The following is a 20,018-nucleotide window of genomic DNA, read 5'->3' as shown; positions in this document are numbered from 1 at the left end:
TTGTGTAACATGATGACGATATCTTTGAATGCAATTATTTTGATAGTTAATAAATAATTTTATCACAATTTTTTAATGTAATAACTGCCGTTTTAAATTAAGTATTTTTTTATCGAACAACTCTTAAAGGTAGTTTTTTTAAAAAGGTGATAAATCTTTAAATTAATAGATATATCGAACCTAGAAATATCGTGTAATATAAATTTATTAAAAGTTTTCAAATAACTGTGAATTTTAACCTGGAAAGGTTTTTTTGGCAATGGAATCCCTTTGAAGTTAGCATTAGTAAATTTATTACAAGGCAATTATGTTTTTAAATTAAAGTTCTGCACTAAACTTGCATAATTTGCGCTATCCCGCGTGACATTATGACGAGTGAAAAGTGAGAGTGTAACGATAGGAAAAATAAATGATATATAAATAAGATGATAATATAAATGATTATAGCGCGACGTTAATAATCGTAAAATGTTTTTGTTTCGGTAAAAATGACGGTAATGTCTGTGTGTGTGATAAACTAGTTTATTAAAGTAACTCTGTTATACGAATGGTATAGTAAGACGCAATGATAAAATATTGACTCTTATATGTTAATGGTTAAAAATAAAACATTTTGGTAATTAATGTCGACTTTCAAATGATCATCATCACTGGACGTCCGGTGCTGGACACAAACCTTCCCCATAGATTTCCAATAAGACCGGCTGGAAGCGGCATGCGTCTAGCGTGAGTCTTGTGAATGGATGCCCTAAGCTGCGCTTGCCAGTGATATCCACTCTAGAACCTTAAGGTCCTAGCGGCTATCCGTTTTGAGCGGTATGTGACCTGCTTATTGCCACTTCAAACTGGCGATTAGATTTCGGTTACTTTCGGTTGTCTACGGCTGTCTTTATTCCTGATAAACCAAAATAATATTTGCAATTTTGACTATCTGATAAAACTAATTCTAATATCCTTATTTGATATGTGATATGTGTTTGGTGATATATATCAGTGGTGACGGATACGACCCAAGGAAGGGGAGGGAATGTATTTATCTGTTGCACAAAAAATATAATTGTATATAATAATCTTAATTTCGGTCATATTTTCTACAAACTACATAGCTTATATTGCTACTACATAATTTATGTGAAAGTTTTTGAAATAAAACATTGTTTTATATTTGTTTATTTTTTATTCTAAATCAAGAAAAAAATACATGAAAATAATCGTTACAAAGGCAGTCTTCCTAAACATAGTGTTGAATACAACGAAATGATTTAATTCTAGGAATGCTTAACATAAAACCAATTGATTCTTATTTTAGTGTCGAGATACCGTCATAAATTTCATTATCCTAAATATATCCTATATAGTATACCATGTGCTATTATGCCTTAATTATTAACATGGAAGATTTTGGAGATTCGTGGAATAAAAGCGACGTTACAGCATAAGGCACTTATGATATATGGCTTAAATGACTGAAAAAAATTATCTTAAAACTAAAATAGTGTCATTTTCAAAAGTAAAACATACTTTTTTTGTTACAAAAATGCAAGCTCGGCACTTTTGCATGGCCTTAACTCCTCTCAATGGCACAATGGTCAGAGTAAAGTATATATGAGTATAATATATTTTATACATATTACACACCTCTTTTGCACCAGTGTTCACTATAATATTCGTACAATATTCACATACTTGGTAAAAAAATAAATGTTTTTTTTTCCTACCAAGTATTTAATTTTATATTCATCTTAAACTAAATAGAAAAATTAAATCAATAGGCAAAACATACGCTAATACTTTTCTTGTCTTACAATAGATCAAAGTATTTTACTTAAAGCCTAAGTGAAATCTGTTCAAATGTCTTTTCAATTGTTTACGTGGAATATACGCTCTATATTTTATCAAAAAAGTCTGAGCGTTGATATATTGTTTCTAACACATTAACGACTTCTAAAAACATTGTGTTATAATATATCCTGTATATAAAAAAAAACGAAAACTTTCACTGTTAGTCCAATTTAAGCGCACTCGCAAACATACTGGAGAATTTACTAACATAAAAAAATTCATATTGTCTAATGTCATGATCTTTATTTCGACTTATAATTCTAAAATAGTTTCCATACTTTCACTCATAACAAAATTTTCGAGACCATGTTAAAGCTCTGACGTCTTACGAGGGAAAATATGTCTTGTTTCTTCACTGAATGCAGTGAACACTACATATCAAAATCATAGGAATGTATCGAGTGACGATAGCGCAATGGAATTATCTTCAAACGAAGAAACAACACTATCTACCGTAAGCATGAGCATATTGAAAAAGATAAATTGAAAAACTAAATATAAGGAACAGTAACAGCCATGTCTCCTCTACACAAATTGAGATATCGCGTCATGATTATCTAAAATAGTCGAAATAATTACGAAGATTTTTCAAAACATGTATAGGAGATATACGCGGTCTTTCTTCATTCAGCTTACGTCTCCGTTTCCTTCGAATACTTATCGATGTTTGGATAGATCGGCGCCATTTCGAGGGTCGAGGGGGCAGATGGTGCGTTGGATCCAAGGTGCAGCCTGCGTGATAGTTCGTCTAACACTTCACCGAACACACGCAGTGACATGTTTTGTCCAAGAAGATGCAATAGGAGGAAATCGCCGACCTGAAACACCGTGCAATTTTATGTCAGTCTTTAAACAAATAATCATAAAATATTTAAAATAAACACACATTAACTAAACGACCCGAAATATAATTATTTCGGTCGCCAATAGCTCTGCGCGTATTGAGTCCACAGTCCATTCCAAGGTACACTCTTATGAGCGTTTGTGCCCAGTTATTTCATGGTATGACTACATAAAGAGTTTAGATTTTTAATGGCGTAATAAGATGTAATTTAGATACTGTTAAAAAAGTTAGGCTATGCGTCTTAAGAAAAAAATATTAATAAGTTAATGCCAAACCTGTGTTTTTCTAACGAGGGCCTCAACACCGTTAGGGGTACCAAAACGGAAACGTCTCTTGAGGATTGTTTCGCGAGTACTCGGAAGAAGGATCACAGCCGCCGAGTATAAGAGCGCCAGACCAGAGAGCACCGACAGGATAATGAACCTACGATAGACACAAAATAATATTACTCCTTGCGATAATCCTAACATCAATACTTACTCAAGTACTTGTTATAAACAAGGAAGCGTCTTATAAACTACAATCAAAATAATAAAAAAAACAATTAATTTTGCATTAAGGAAGTGGGTTCACTTACCTATGAAGGACCTTTTTTGTTTTTGAGGCAAGCATGCATTCAAATGTTCGCATTAGTCAGTACCAAAAGACGATAAAACTGATAAGCAAATATACGTGTTGATAATTACCAGAACCACAAGAAGATGAATATCTTTTCGTTAAGGATGTTAAGTGCGAGAACGCACAGCGCGTCGTGTTTCTGGATTGTTCCAGAGGCACCAAACTTGTGGAAAGTACACTTTGTTACCCTCGGGAACACCTCAATCTAAAAAAGACATTTATATATTGTTATTAAATTTGTATTATTCTGACGTTGTTTGAATCAGTGTCGATTACACTTTGCTATGAGTAAAATTCTGTATAAAATATAAAAGCAATTCAGTATTGATCAATATTTTTGAAAAAAAAATCATTAAATAAATGTTGTACCATAGGATCAGTACGTTGCTCTTGGTTCATATTGGAGAACTTTACAACATCAGTGCCGTAAGTCAGGAAAGCTCCTCCGAGGAAAGTGTCCAGGAAAAAGATGTTCCCAACCTGTAAAAGAATATTTTCCTTTTATACATGAACTACATAGTTTATTTAACAAAAAATGATTTTATACTTACAACGTTGGCAAAGTTCAGAACTTCACAGAAGAAATAGCCGAAGGAGTAAGTGTTGTGCATATGAAGAGTTTCGTAGAGATATTGCACCAAACGGCTCTGCAATACATTGATAAATACGTTAAAGTTAAAATTTATAATGTGCGTATATAGGAAACGTACGTAGTATAAAGATCACGTGTTTTAAAATTCTGTACTGATTACAATAATATTCCTTTCGCGGCCGATTATTAAACAAGCAACTGTTCATGAAGCACAAATAACGATACTCGTGTCACCACGATCTCCAGGTCAATTACCAAGGATATCAAGTTTTATTAGCTCGGAGCCTTATCTCAATTGTACCAATTGGTGAGTCGGAACACTGTTTCAATCATAATTATTACACAGTAGCGGGACACGATCGGGAATAATACAACGTTGATTGTTTACCTGACGTTTGCTCTTATCGTCCGCGATGCAGGCTGACGTGCCGCGCATACCGTCCGATATCATGCGAACCTTGCCCTCTTCCCAGTTCTTCCAGATCCAGTGAGGTATGTAGAAGAGCAGGCCCTGGAATGTTATCGAACATATACTGATGTAGATAAATATACAATGACAATGTAGTAATTCATTACAAAAGTATGTTCATCGACTCTGTATTTCTCTTTATCTGTTTTTCTCATAATAATTATAAAGCGATAATTTTATTATAAATTAGTGGGTAGACTTATAGTTAAAAACGTACGACCTACAGTGAAGAATAATAATGTGTGAAAGCTTGCAATTTTGTAGGTATGTGAATATGAGAGATACCTCTCATGATCACATGATCCAAATATTCTATAATGACTTACCCTCTCTGTGTCCCAACAGTGGCAACAATGAAGGGTTAATAGAAACAACAATTTAAATACGGGTGGGTAGCCTTAGATGTAATAAAATAAAAGCAATTTAAAGAGATGTCAAGCATAAAAATATGTGGTCGAACCTGAAAGAACAGCATGAACGGCACCCATTGATAGTAAGCGTGTATACGTCTTTCCTCTTCATACTCGTTGCCTAGGCCAGGGTGGGCGATCCCTTTGTTCTTAGTGTAAGGCAGGGTGAACGTGTACGTTATCCAGCAATAAGTGTTTAAGATGTGCGCAGAAATCGCCCCGTCGTTGATGCAAGATATCGGGTCGCCTGAGGACAAAAGAGCGATTTGTTAGAAATTTAATTATAACTTTCATAAATGCGTATTCGACCTAAATTCATTGTCAGAATGAGAAAATCTGACATTATTAACTAATTCATGGTGACGGAAACAATGCAGGATTATTAAAAGGACTTAAATAATAATCCTCGAATTAAAGTCGTTGCTCAATCCTTTCATATAGCTTTTTATAACGTTAGTCGATTCAAATTAACTTTACTTCCTCCAATAATAGTTTTGTATGTAAACAGCAGAAAATTAGGATACTGATGTGTTGAAGTTGACTCATTACTGTTCAGATTTGTTTATTTTGTGTTATCAACAACGTCGTCCTTATTACGAGTCAGTCATTAGTGAACGGTAAAGTAAATTACGAGATATTGAATACTTTGTTTTTGTTACATACCGTAAACGAAAATATCTAATTTTAATTAACTGAAGGGAAATATCTAAAATAAAAATTCTATTTGGTTACTTTGCATAGATGCTACCGTGAGAGACATAGTATCGTTTATATGCATTTCCTCGTCACTGCATAGAACACGTGGTATATTACACTGTCGAGGACGGATTTAACTGTAGTGGCCCCTGTCAGTAGTAATTGTATCGGCCGTGAATTGAATCACCTTGTCCGCTATGGTTACCCCACCCGATACATTGCATTATAACCTAATAAGCTACCACGTCGCGGAACCGCTATCGTTGTCTATCCATTTATGAAGAACGCATAGACACTTTAGTAACAAAAATCGACAATATAATAAAGGCATAATTTTATCCTAAAATCGGTTTTAAATTTTCCTTCTTTGTCACCGAAACAGGTTTAACGTTCTAAGAAAGTATTATTCATGTTAAGCAAATGTTTAAATTTATCCTTATTTAGAGGTTGAGTTACTGAAATGACTAAGGTTGACTAATGAAATACCTTACTCTATTATACTAGCGTATGCTGTTTTGGTCATAATGTTACGGTCACTCACATACAGTTTGTTGGCATTGAATCTTTTATCAATGGTTAGTAATGATGCAAAACGCGAATGCGAGATTACTGGACTTCAATGATTTTACAAGTTTATATACAGGAAATGGAAATGTGATTGGATATATTCTGTGTTCAACTTCACAATATGCATTTTCAGTACGTTTGATGTGATATATTTACATAAAAGGTACATTAAAATTTTAAAGTGAAAGAATGCCTGTCCTATTTATAAATGAGCGAATGTAAAATGTATGTCTAAATATCTTGTTACTGCCACATGCAGGCTAATTACCGTTTAACGAGCACTCGGCATAGTTAGCACGTTTATCATCGAATTAGTCTCCAGTTCGTCTTAACTAACGTGAAATTTAAACGGATTCTAATGTACATCTGAGTCCAACGACGTTGTCTTTCTTATAGTTTAGTAACCAAGTATTACGGGACTCTATACTAGCTCCGTACTTTTGTTGTTTCGTAGGCACTATTTCTCATTTTATACATAATTCATACTGAACTTATTTTTCTTTTGTAAATAAAATTCAAGTCAAGGAAATATCCTGGTATTAAATTACTTCATGTTTAGATTGACGCGTCGATTTAAGTTTACGAGTTGTTGTATCTGGACAAAATCATGTTTGCCAGGTCGATTTGTGGATGTAGTTTTCATTGATCATCATCATTTCAGCCGTAGGACGTAATACTGGACATAGTCCTCCTTAGATTTCTAATAGAATATGTAATTTATTTCCAAAATATAACTTATTAATGACTTAAGACAACTCCACAAAACATTTAAACTAAATTCTCTCGTCCTACGTATTCTTTATATTCAAACATTATAAAATATTTCGAGGCTTGACGCGACTTGAAATGAATGCGATCCGCTTCTCGTTATGTTAATTGTAGTCCCGTTAGGCGATCGTTAGGTAAGAGGCAGATATTGGTGACACGTGTGATAAGGTTTAACGATCGACGATAACTCGCGCCGGCTCCGTTTGCCTGCGAGCGCTCGCCGGTAGACTGGGTCACGGCGAACTTCGGCTCGTTATAAACTTCATCATTGCTCATGTTGTAAGGACCGATGCGATTCGATGTAAATTTCATACTTATATTGAAATAAAGTTCACAATTACGACTTGCCAGTGTTATATGCTAAATTGTCGTTAAACTTACTATGTTAAAGTGATCACAGCTGTTCGCAGTTGCTAAAAATACGTGTGGGTATGAAAATTATAGGAAGAATAAGATACAGAGGTCGTTTGTCTATTTAAATCAATAGTTGTGGACACGTAATACTATTTAAGACATTATCACCATTTTCGCCACAGCATAGATATAGGGCGATTAGTCAAAGTTGTAATAGCTTCAAAGGTGTGAATGTATAGCTAATTTGTTGTAAACGTCCTATCTAAAAATCAGTGGTTAAATTATATATTCAAAAAACTGTTCTTAATATTAAATTAATTATGGTTTACCATCTGTCCCTAAAGGTTACTTCTAGAAGTTAGCCTGTCGCATTTCAATAGAAAAATATATTAATGCAACATATTTCAGAGTGATCAATAAGTGACTAGAAATAGGCGTAAAAGCTTTAAAACTTTCATAACCAATCATAATGTATAAGGAAAGTAATCTGATGCCTTATAACACAGATTAAAGATACTTTATTATAAATATTGACTAAATATCCAGAAGGTTTTCTTTACAAATAATAGAGTTGTAAATTTCAATAGTTATCATATAACACCACGATGTTGAGTTTTACTTGTATAATTTTTCGTGTATCTTACCTATTTGTCTTTAAAAGTCTGAAGTTTATATCGTCGACAACGTTTATGTATGGAGGTATAAAAACCGGGGTATTAAATTTCTATTAAAGCTTTATCACAGCAACATTTGCTTGTACAATATTTTTATCGCTTGCTTTTGCAGCGGTGTTTTGATTACAAACACCTGACGTGCAAATGTTGCTCAGGTGTGTGCAGTGGGTCACGAAGTCTTACGTTGCATTTAGATAAAATATCTTAGCAACAATAAGATATATAAATGCTATATAAAAAGTGAACATGACACGTAAAAATAAGATGATTGGTTACAGATGTAAAAGGATCAAATGCTTTAATTTCCAATAACCATGTATAAAGTGAACATTAAAATTGATGAAGCACGACGGTCCAATAACTTCGTCAGTACAAAGTCTGCGGAAACAGATAGTATACGAATTATAATACGTAGTAAACCGAATTTTGAAAACATATTTTATTATCATATATTACGTTATTGATATTTCTGAAATCATTGATTTTTGTATAACATTTATAATATATTAATTGAGCTATATATTTATCCCTTTGAAGCTTTAACGGATCTTACATATGCACCCGATCACTGTTTAGGTAAACGTAAGTACTTGTTTATAAAAATAATACAGATTAAACTTTTCTCGGTGAAAGAAATCTTAATTATCTACTTAGTAATATTTATTTGTTAGTTATATTACTTTTATACAAAAAAAATGAACAAAACAATTGAAATATATATGGAGTAGTTTAAAGTAACTGCTTTATGTGCAAATAAATTTTTGGATACGCGTTAGGTTCAAAAACGTGACTTAATGCAATCTAGGTCCGGTGATTGTTATGTTATACAGTAATAATGTGTTTGCGCATGTATTATAAAATGCAAGTACGTGCGTTTTACTATTAAGCATTGTTCATTTTAGTTTTTATTATGCCTATGTACATTAATAATAATTCGTTATAGGGGAAACGAGAGCAATTGTATGAACTCGTTTTGAAACGAGGGGCATGTTCTGTTCACTACGCGTGGATTGAAGTTTTAAAATATTAACTGATTTATTTGTAATTTAATTTTTTTTTAACTTTAGTGAAATAGGTTAAACAAAATTATTTTAATTTTAATGTGTAATTTAATTTAATATTCTTTATCGTAAACGCTAGAAAGTATATAAATAATTTCATAATAATAAATAAAAAAGTACAACGGACGATGTTATCACACGACGCAATTTCTTTCAGACAATTATAGTATGGAAACATAAGAATTATAAATAATAGGTAGTTAACGTGTACAAAACGTACATGTAAACAAACATACATACATTTTAATAAAATGTATAGTTATGTTAAATTTTGTATGAAAGTAAATTTTGAAGTCTTAGAACATATGTATTTGTTTATTGTAGGAATGCTATCGTTATGGTACAAAAAGTGCTAGATGACGGCGTCCCTAAAAATTAAACATTATTTATTTGGGTCCTGATGCGGTTAGACAAAACGCATTAGACGTAAAAGCCATTTCGCCCAGATGGTGCATGTGCATGCGGTTTTCTTTAAAACATTTGATTTTGTTAAAGATTACGAAATCAAGCTTCTCTCAATATTCAGATCTTTTGTCTACAAAGCTATCATAGGATTATTGTCCTCGCCAATTATAATGAAGTAACTTCAATTTCTGCATAAGTTGCATATCATCGTGTCGAGTGAAGTTTTGCTAATGTGCGCATCGTTCGTAAAGACGACGCATATGAAATTGTAACACGATCTGGTTGTTTTGATTATCTTGCGAAACGAATGTAGATTAATTACATGCGTTGATATTATGAATAACAATGAGGTAACCCACTACTGATCTCACGGTGATGTTCAATATATTTAATAATAATTGAGTTATTAAATATCACTGTGATGTGATTGGCGCTTCTAAATACATGACTTTCTATTTTTTTATGTCTTTAATACACTTTTCTTTTTGAATGTGAAATAAAATAAACGCCCCATGCAAAAGACAGACGAAACGGTTTTCAATTATTTCATTTCTTGCATTATTAATTCATTATAAAAGTATAGTTAATTTGATTCATATATGTGATTATGGATATGATTAATTTAATGTCTTCTAAAACTCTAGAATTTCGGAGCATCTTTGACAAGAATTTAATAAATATAATCACTTATTAACAGACTTTAAATAAAAAAGGTACAAACATAACCTAAACATAGATAGTAATGGCTCGAGTCAAACTAAACGACTATTAAGTTGACAATGTTTATATTAGAAACACCACTAAATGAGGGGCACGCGATAACACTTATTATAAACAAGCCCCAATACAGTAGTGTATTTTTGATGTACGATTAAATGTTATAACATTATTTAAATACATATTAAACAAATCAAACAAAGAATTGTTTATTCGGTTATAATAAATTAAGTTTTTTTTAGAAGATAGCATAAGATATCACCCGGGTGGTATCTCATGCTATCTTCTAAAAAAAAACATAAATCGTAGTAACCCAATAAATAGCTAATAGAGATGGCACTAAATAAAAAATTCGAATAAAATCATTAAAAATTAACTTTAAACTGTGTCAATAAGAAAAAAAGAACGTCTTTGTTTGTCTCTTGCATTAACTGCAAATTAAGTTTGTCTTTCCTAAGATTAATAAATTAATAATATATAATTTTGCGTCTAATGCTATTTGTTGTTAAAACCATCTCTCGCAGATTTGTAGGCAGTGTAAAAATACAGGTAAAAATATTAAATACAACCTTAATTTTTCTACCGTCTTAAAAAAGTTTTGATTGTGTTATTGTTTCGTTGTGAATAAACATATGGTTGACTTGTTTTTAAATATTTCTCGCAGCCTAAAATATTTCTATTTTATTTAGCTACGTAATTAATCTATCTTGAGTTAATCTTTTTTCATCCATCGTGAGTGCCGCACCGACAGTAGGATGATTGGAATCGTGAATAAAATTGACGTCATTAATTAATTTGCGGTCTCCATTACCAGATAAATTACGTTATTGGAGTACAGAGATTCATTACTTAGATTTAATTAACGTTTTTCTACGGACTCATAAGGTTCACTCGTGTTTTAGTCACCCGTCTAATTTCATTTTAAATGTTAATACCAACCAAGTTTTATTTAGTAAGTGTTCTGTATTTGTAGGCGTTGAAACGTCATCATTATTGCTTAGTTCAAGTCGTGACTACCGTGTGGGACAAGTTCAATGTCCCGATTAGTTTTAACGGTTTTAACCTTATCAATGTCCATCCACGCTGTGCTGTTTGCACGAGCAATTTGACGTGATGTCTCAATTTCGGTAACTGTTACATACACTGTCCGCTCTGAACAATGAACTGAAAGTGAGTCACACATTTTTACGGTTGTTACGAGATCACTGGCCAGTCGGACTGTTATTTCCCAGTATCTATAGGTTATTCGGTCTCTAGTTTCTAGGTCATTAGATTTCACGGTTAAAAGGAGCAATGCTGTGATTGTTTGCATTAATTAAATGTTAATTTATGTATAGCATCATTTTAAATTAGAAAATATAACTTGAGACTGTCGTTATAATGTCATATTAAGTAGCGGATTAGAATAAAAGTAAGCTTTGGATGTTGAACTCACCAATAAGATTATTAGCCGTGACAAGCAGACAGCACAGGAACAATATGGCGGAAGTAATTCGATAGTGCATTCTGAACACCATGTTGTCAATAACAGCTTTGTCGATCAGGTAGCGGACTTTCACGAAGCCCGCCACCGCCGACGCCATACCGAAGAGCGCCATCTTGGGTTAATTCTTTGTCTTGTCTGAAATGAAAGAAATTATATTCATAAGTTCGAAATTAAAGCCTATACAAATAACAGACAATGGTTAGGGTTAAGACGTCTATAAATAAAACGTGACCGTCTGTCCATTGTGACAAATGCCATGCGGCACACATACTAAAAGCGAACGTAAACGGTAAATTTTACGTCGTTCCGTTTCGTAATCTCTGGACGTGTACGTCTCTCCGTGTTTGTACAGTGTCCCGGATTTATATCTGTATTTGTTTTTCACACTCCGATAAAGGTCCGGTTTTTAAGCTACGAAGAACTTAACTACATTAACTTGCAAATAACTCCACCAATCAATGTTTAGAATCAGATAAGTACCAAAGACATTACCTCTCAATCAATGACCTCTTGTATAATTTAACGACGTAGCTACTCTTCGCCCACGCTCTGTATTACAATCACGCTTCCAAGTTTTTTTTACGGGCTTATATTCAACTTCACGGTTCAACCGGTCACACGCGTCGTTATAGACACGTAGTTAAATCTATTTATAATTTATCCATTTATGACCTTTTAGAAATACCGCCGCTGTTTCGTAGTTATGAAATATGAATGTGGAATTGAATGAATACGATCCTAGTGGGTAGTTGATGAATTAATTTGACCTTGCGACTTCTTGATCCCGTTCCTACGCAGTGTCTTCTAGTATCTAGGTCGCTTGCAGATAAATGAATATACATTTATTATCAACAGCACCCGATCTGCTTCAACTAAATTAACATTTTTAAAATTTTAATATGAGAGTCACATATTCTTTCGAGTGTATTAATAATTAGGTTATTTGAATGTGTACCGCGTGACCATTTAGAGACAAGTATGTTATAAAAGTCTTTATCATAATCGCAGTAGGATCAGGTCGACCGCGACGAAGGCGAATGGTGTGCCGGCAGGGCATGCGGCGGGTCGTCGACCGCCCGATGTTCGTCCGCCTCCTGCGCTCGAAACCTCCCCCTTCACTCCGTATACCCAAGCCTGTTGCTCTTACAGCGAGCAAATGCGAATTTTACGCGGAAACCAGTTTGAAGTTTGCGTAGCGACAATCTTTTAACGATTTTTCGAGACTGCTTTATGATTACGGACATAATCACGTTTGCCTCAAGAAACTTTGTTATAAAATTTAAACTTCATATGTTCTCTCGTCTTTGACTAATATCTGGTATTGTTGCAAGTTACTTAGAGTGTTCGATTTGTAAACTGTTTGCTCATCGGTAATAATTTGGGTGTAAAGAAAGGGCACCGATAAACATTCTTTACACGATAGCAGTAGTATATATACGTCATTACAACGATCTTTTTTATTATATAAGGAAACAAGATACGTTTCCTGCAATAAGTAATACATTTATACCGGCATAATTAACAAATTATGCAATTTTTTGTATTTATTATTAATTACTGTAAATTGAACAAAGAATGCATGGAGATAACAAACCGAGGTTGTGCATTGGTTGGTTTATTGGAGGCGGTCGGCACGCGACGGCTCCCTGAATGAACACTAATTGCATGCGACGCGCTCGTCTGCGCGGCCGACGCGTAATGGATGGCTCGCATAATGCTGCAACCAGTCCGTGGGAAAGGAATCCCGGTGTACCACCATGCATCCGTGTTCGAACAATAGGAAGTGTACTTGCATGCTTCTTGGAAATATCAGAACATTTAGTAATCAACTTTTCATTTCGGATATTAAGCGCTACCATTATCATTAGACGTCCACAGCTTGATATAAGCTTACCCCATATATTTCCAACGTCTTCTGACGAACAAGGTCGTTTGTCTATCAAAACAGTGTAGATATAATTATTTTAAATAATAGCAATAATGGACGGGTGCAGGCTAATTTTAGAGTGGAGACCACAGACCGGCAAACGTACGACGTCCAGCCACAAAACGGGCAGACGACGTTACTAAGGTCGTCGTAAGACGCTGAATGTTGCTTTTTTCCAACCGGTCCTATAGAAAATCTATAAGGTGCTTCTATAACATTTACGTATTGTACGGCAGATATCTATCTCATGTTTCTCGATGGTATTGTATTGGTCTTCAGTTACGAAGACAGACAAAAGACAAGAAAACATTAAGATAGTAAAAACATCGATGTGTAAAAGCGTATCTAATGTCGCGACATCGATCTGTACTGCAATTATTAGGTAATCTGTGGTCCGATACAAGTGACGGTGGATTGTCTGTCGTAATACTTGGCGAAACTGGCAAAAATGGCCGTATATAGTTTATTTAGTTCATACACAGAAATAGAAATAAGAGAAATTAACACTGAAATTAAAAAATATCTAACTGAATACAGGACAAAAATTGATTGCCTTGCGAGATTAAAACATATATGTACCAGAAGTTAGGAAATAGGGTAGTGAAGCTTTAACGGTGAAATGTATTTCATTGTAATGGGATGGGCCAATAACTTTTGGCAGTATAAAACTGCAGGGACAGATAGTAAATTATTGTTAACTTTAATATGTAGTAATCAGAATTCGAAAAAGCTTTTTCTTACTGTCATTACATTATTAATCATTTATGAAACCAACGATTTTTGAATATGGTCTACCATACAATAATTGACAGTAAATCGCCCTTGCATATTCACCCCCTAAAAGATTTTAAAGTTATTTTAAATAATTCTGTATATAGTTCAGTGAAGAAAGTGTTTTAAAATGATTCGTAGTGAGTTTTACATAAAAGTAGATGTTTTGATCGATTAGAGAACCTTTGTTGTCATCAAGACAATATCAGGTAATGCGGAAACAGCGAGTATCCCTGTTGCGGTTACCCTAGTGTGATGCTCATATTACAAGTAATCCCAGTTTCAACTGTTAAAAGTTGGTAATCCGTTATCGTGCGTATTTATAATTATTATTATAAGAGGAAAAAATCTTTATCTATAACCTAGATGAATAATTTGAAACAATTATAATTTTTTTATCATTACATGCGAAATTGTTTATATCCCGTGTATTAAAATTTAGTTTTTTTTGTTTAATAGTAATTTTATTAATGTTTTTTTTTTGTTATAATTACAGATATATCATATGTTTAAGTGCGTATTCGCTATTACGGTAGTCTTAGTAACCAATATGAATAATTACGTAATTAAACATCTGTGAACTGTGTTTATCGCGTTAAGGTCAAAGTTACAGATGCGTTCGTGAAGATTTGTAAGCGAGTCGCGTATTGTGAAACTTGTACGGACTAATTGTTATGACGGGCGATGCATACCAATGCGTGTTTCGTCGACTCCGAGTTTCGGTTCTCGGTCTATTAGCGGCAAAAGAGCGGGAAACTTTAAAATCTATATATTTTAATAAAAGTTAAACGCCACATGTGTTGCAAAGCGGAACACTCGAGCTAAATTAGCCGAAATATTCCACCAAATTTTTTGGAATTTTTGAGTATTCGATAAGGCATGTGGAAGGATCTAGTTGAGAGAAAAAAAAAGCCAAAATTGTATCTACGTATATCGGAATGTAATAACAATGAAAATATATGTAGTTACATTGTTAAATTGCAGTGTACGAAATAGAAAACTTATTTTTGTCCTTGTTTATCTTTACAATATTAAATCAATAAATAACACGATCATTCTAAAATAGTTTTCTACCTATTATTTATTTTCAATTATATTGAGAAAGGTTTATAAGTTTTAGCTAATAAATATTATTGTAAATACATTGACATTGCATTAATTACGATGTCAGTTATTTAATTAGCACACAATGATAATAAACCTTAGTTATAAATAGCGCAGGAATTTGTTCTGAATGTATGGATAGTTCTGGATCATCTATGCAGGTGGTGTGTACACTGCGTGACTGGAATCTACAGAGTGTGACCTGTTAAAGATGCTCCGTGTCAAGTCGACAATTTGAATGAATTCCCGCTCAATATTGTGGGAACAACTTGGTTTCTTTGACTTCTCTTTTGTTTTGTGAAGTATTGTATTGTTAAGGTTACTCCCGTTCTAAGGTATTTATTGAGTTATTGAATCAACTAGTTATACTCCTTGGAAATACTTATGATAATGTATGTTCGGTATTTAATAAAGAACCTAGCTTGATAATTATGTAGTAGATTTATTAACAAAGTAATTAATCGGTTTTGTAAATGCGAGTGTAATTTTAATATAAATGTCTAACATCCGGGTAAATGAAATGGACAATGTAATGAATATCACCTTCATGTATTGATTATTTTAAAACATAATTTTATTTCTCAATATTGATCGTTCCTTGATCGTCACAAATCTTAGAAATAAAATTGAAAAAGCGCCATTTGAAATAGCACAAGGTATTTTATTTTTTACTGAGGTATTGAGGTCATTAACCATTGACATTTCGATACGGCCGTAACTTCGTTATAAATTTAAATTAATATTCTAATAATATTAGTATCAGGTCTATCACGGCTTTGTTTAAAAAGAGTTGGTATTATTTCCAATCTTTTTGTACGTTCACACTTTCAGATACCCCTTATCCTTTATCACGCTCAGGTATATGACAGTAAAAAATGCCACAGGTAGGCAGACCTTGTCACATTTTCACATGTTGCAATTGGTTATTTAAATATATTTAAAGAATTCGGGACTCCGTCGTTGTTGACCTACGGTTCCGACGCGAAAGCGCCTGGAATAAAAAGAGATCCACAATGACTAGGCACAAGGCTTTTGTTCCTGCATATACCCCCATACACATGCCGTCGGACTGCATTCCTCGCGTCGCCGAAACGTGTTTTTGATTCGTCCAACCGAGTCTTTATGACACAACTTACCTTCAAAAATCAACAGTTACTTTTCCCAATGATTCCCTAAAAGCCACGGACACTTGTCGTTCTTAAATCACAACACAACAAACACAGTGCTAATGGCGCGTATACGTTCAGTTATACGTCATAGCTTAAATGATACGTCATGGATATTGTAATATGACTGGAGTGAAACTGGCAGCGGCCGCGTAGCGCACACCAGCTGCTTGCGAGACGGGAACACGAACTGGAAAGCGCACTCGGCGCGTCGGCTCGCGCCTATCTCAATACTCACTACCGGCAGCGCGGCGTGCACGCATCTATACTCGTCTCACTCTCGCTCAAAGCAAAACCGGTACCCGCATCACCCCTCTCGCTCTACCATCCCAAATGCACAGTAGTCAGGTTTGAGAATCTGTCGAACGAGTTCGAGTCTATCATGACTCCTTTTCTCAGTTAGCGGCGCTTTGAAATATATATGGCAATTTTTTAAAAGATGCATACAATTACAGGTTTATACGATTGAAAATTGCTTCCTTTGTTTAGGAAGTCTTATGTGTTAATATCGAAAGAACAAGTATTAATATTAATTATAGTTTGATTTCTAATGACGTGATTAAAAGGTTTCGCGTTTAAAAGTATAATACAAATTTCATGGAAGTATTTTGTTAAATTATGATTTAATAAGTATAAATAACGCTTAATTAGTAAGATTGTGTAATTTATGTATAATTATCATTTGAGGACGATTCATTGACGACGTCTTAAGTAATAATTATTAATACCTCGTGGCGGACACAAAGGGACTAAGATAAATGTCTGGGCAGAGGTCAACGGAGGCGACCGGGGCTCTGTCATTGGCTAGGCATGCGGATCATCTACCTGTTCCCCGTCTCGATCCTGAGAAATAAAGAAATAAATTACGATAAATAGGTTTCACATCATTGGTTTCTTGCACACTATTTTTCAGTTTCCTTCAGTTTTTTCATGTTTTCATTATTTGGCTGTGTTCAGTGTGTGAAATAAATAAGGGTTATAAGTATTAATTGTATTGCAGTTTTTTATGTAACCAGTTTTCCCACAAGAAAGGACGTAGCAATAAACGAAATCGTTCTAAATCATGTTTAGTTTTTATTGTAACTATAACGATGACTAAACTCAAAGTAACGAAAATTTTAAAATTAAATGAAAATCGTTTAATAATTATAAACCTTGCTTATGAAGAAATATTTACGAAAGTTGATCTACCTATGTAAACAACAGTTGATTACTGAACACGTTATAAAATATACAAAACAATTATGAATGTACACTAAAACCTGTTTTCATATTTGATAAAGACAACATGAAAAGTCTCACGTAGAAAATATGACATCTTATGAAATATCTAGAAATTGCTAAAAACGACGAGAAACGAGAAACGAGGGATAATGATTACACAATCATTATCCCTCGTAGTACCTCCACGCGAACTTGTGGTAAACTGGTTCAAAATCGTTACTTGAAGATTACTGTCTCTCACTTTTTTAGTTTTTTTTATATAATTTTCACTTACTGTGTTGTCGATTTTCAGTTGTATGTAATATTAGCTAGATATACAAGATACAACGTACTATTTTTTCTATTGACAATTTCGTTAATTATTTTCCAAATTAATTGAAATATTTATATACCGCACAAAAAGTTGGAAGTGTTTTCCTTTTTTAATTTTGTTACCCTTTCGAGCAATTGATTGGTTTCTTAATAATTTGAATTAAAACTGTTAGAATTAAACCACAATGACGAATGGCACGTACCACCGAGTTCAACCACATTGAAACTGGTTTTCCCTGTAGTTTGCACAGCTTTCTTTTACTATATAGCGATCATTAAAACTAACGGTGGGTGTGGTTTTAGGTATTAATAGTTGTACTCGTATCCTGGATGATTACCTCCAACACAGCTATTACTCCAACAGATAAAATCAGATGCCCAATTTTAAATTGTTACGATATATCTATGGCCAAATGAATAAATGAGCTTTCTTTGTATTTGGCTTAAGTATCTAGTCTATTCGTCAAGGAGAATACTCTTGTGAATTTATCATTAACTCATATTCGTTTACGTTGCCGCTTTAGCCTATAGACGCTGGATGCAAGTCACAGGCCTCCCCTATATATCTTGAGGGTAATATTTCATAATCGCCACACTGGGTAGGCGGGTTGGCGATTACAGTGTGCTATTATGGTACGCAGAGTACGCTGCTGTCCATCCTCTTGTTTGTGAGCAGTGGCAGGCAATCACATGTATAATTAATACACAATGTGAATTACATATAAGACTGCGATCGCGAGTATCTGCCCATTACCGCTTGGCTACGTCTCCTCGTTTATGTATCAGTGTTTTATGGAACGAAATTGTTAACGATTTATTAATTTTTTGAAACATAATTCTTGAAATTCCCTCTAGGATATTTTATGAAACTAACTGTATTAAATGCATTTTAGCTTCAAAACTTAATTTCTTATATGAAGATAGCAAACTGTAATTGATCTTTTATTATATTGTTGTTGACCGGGCCAGAAACTCAACAGTTGCTCTTTTTAAATTATATATCACAATAAATAATATAATACCAACTATATGAGTGGTAAACAAACTAAGTTCTATACGTTTACACATACATATATCATATAACAATATACTCTTAATTTTAGATTTATAACTATGGAAAGGAAAGTACAAGTTGTGGAACTTCGTCATGATGATGAAGGATCTGTTAAATGACATTAAGTAAAACATAGTACACTGTAATTATGTCGCTATGTATTATGTAAAGCTGTCAATGTGTCAATTTAATTAATAATATCTATTAATATATATTACGTTTAGTTATTCGTGAATGAGTTACAAGCTACGTACATGCGTTATTGTAATATGTATTAAATTTATTGGTAACTCGATGATTATTGTGAGTCATTATATGCAATTATTCAGTGTCGGAAGCAGCTGCCGGGATTGACATGAATGTGGTTATGCTATTGATAACTGATCAAACTGGTCGTAGGCTCGAGTTTCAGGCACATCAAGTCATACTAAATCTTTTTACTTTGACTTTGATCGGATTGAATGTGATTTCTTTGAATCACTAAGGGTCTTTTTATTTATTTATTACACGTTATTGTAAAGGTCGAACTTAATGTTTTGTGTAACATTTTCTCTCAATAAATCCTCGGGACTATAAAAGGCAAATATTATATGTACTGTGAGTGCAATAAATCAACGTAAAGCCGAACTCTAGTGACGGAACAGGTATTGGCAAACCCCAGAAAATTATTTAAAGAAATATATTTTCTCAATTATTGTTCCTGGTTGTTTTATTACCGCGTTTACAAATTTTCACACGTATTTAATACCTTAATTATAAAAGAAATTTTCGTTTTGTTAAAACATATTGCATTTAAAATCACTCACAAGATTTTGTCTTGACGTTGTTTTATGGGACAACATGTACAACGTAAAACAAAATCGATTGAATATAGTAAATGCTTAGATATTTCTTATCCATGTAATGTATTTAGTATTTATACACACTTGTATTTGTGTATTGACATCAGGTAAACGT

General features: G+C 33.5%; 2 protein-coding genes across 2 annotated transcripts in view; one reads left to right on the top strand and one right to left on the bottom strand.

Moving 5' to 3' along the window:
• Positions 1 to 20,018, top strand: part of spg (dedicator of cytokinesis spg) — a 71,713-nt gene that overhangs the window by 9,320 nt on the left and 42,375 nt on the right. The gene's annotated exons all lie outside the window — the stretch shown is intronic.
• Inx3 (innexin 3) lies at positions 1,189 to 16,656 on the bottom strand. Its single transcript, XM_068774096.1, has 9 exons — positions 16,442 to 16,656; positions 11,453 to 11,638; positions 4,826 to 5,022; positions 4,285 to 4,407; positions 3,856 to 3,951; positions 3,674 to 3,784; positions 3,373 to 3,509; positions 2,962 to 3,109; positions 1,189 to 2,660 (listed from the first exon to the last, which is right to left on the bottom strand). The coding sequence occupies exons 2-9, from the start codon at positions 11,613 to 11,615 to the stop codon at positions 2,475 to 2,477; spliced, it is 1,161 nt and encodes a 386-aa protein (XP_068630197.1). The 5' UTR covers positions 11,616 to 11,638; positions 16,442 to 16,656; the 3' UTR covers positions 1,189 to 2,474.

The sequence above is a fragment of the Battus philenor genome, unplaced genomic scaffold, assembly GCF_028537555.1.
Source record: "Battus philenor isolate CCGP_79_NKW_IND1 unplaced genomic scaffold, ilBatPhil1.0.hap1 SCAF_7, whole genome shotgun sequence".
NCBI lineage: Eukaryota > Metazoa > Arthropoda > Insecta > Lepidoptera > Papilionidae > Battus > Battus philenor.
This window is presented reverse-complemented; position numbering and strand designations above follow the sequence as displayed.

Coding starts and splice junctions, on each gene's coding strand:
- Inx3 (XM_068774096.1), bottom strand. CDS start 11,615: ATGGCGCTCTTCGGTATGGCGTCGGCGGTGGCGGGCTTCGTGAAAGTC. Junction 3,952..4,284: donor ACGATAAGAGCAAACGTCAG/GTAAACAATCAA, acceptor AATGTATTGCAG/AGCCGTTTGGTGCAATATCT. Junction 3,785..3,855: donor TTCTGAACTTTGCCAACGTT/GTAAGTATAAAA, acceptor ATTCTTTTACAG/GTTGGGAACATCTTTTTCCT.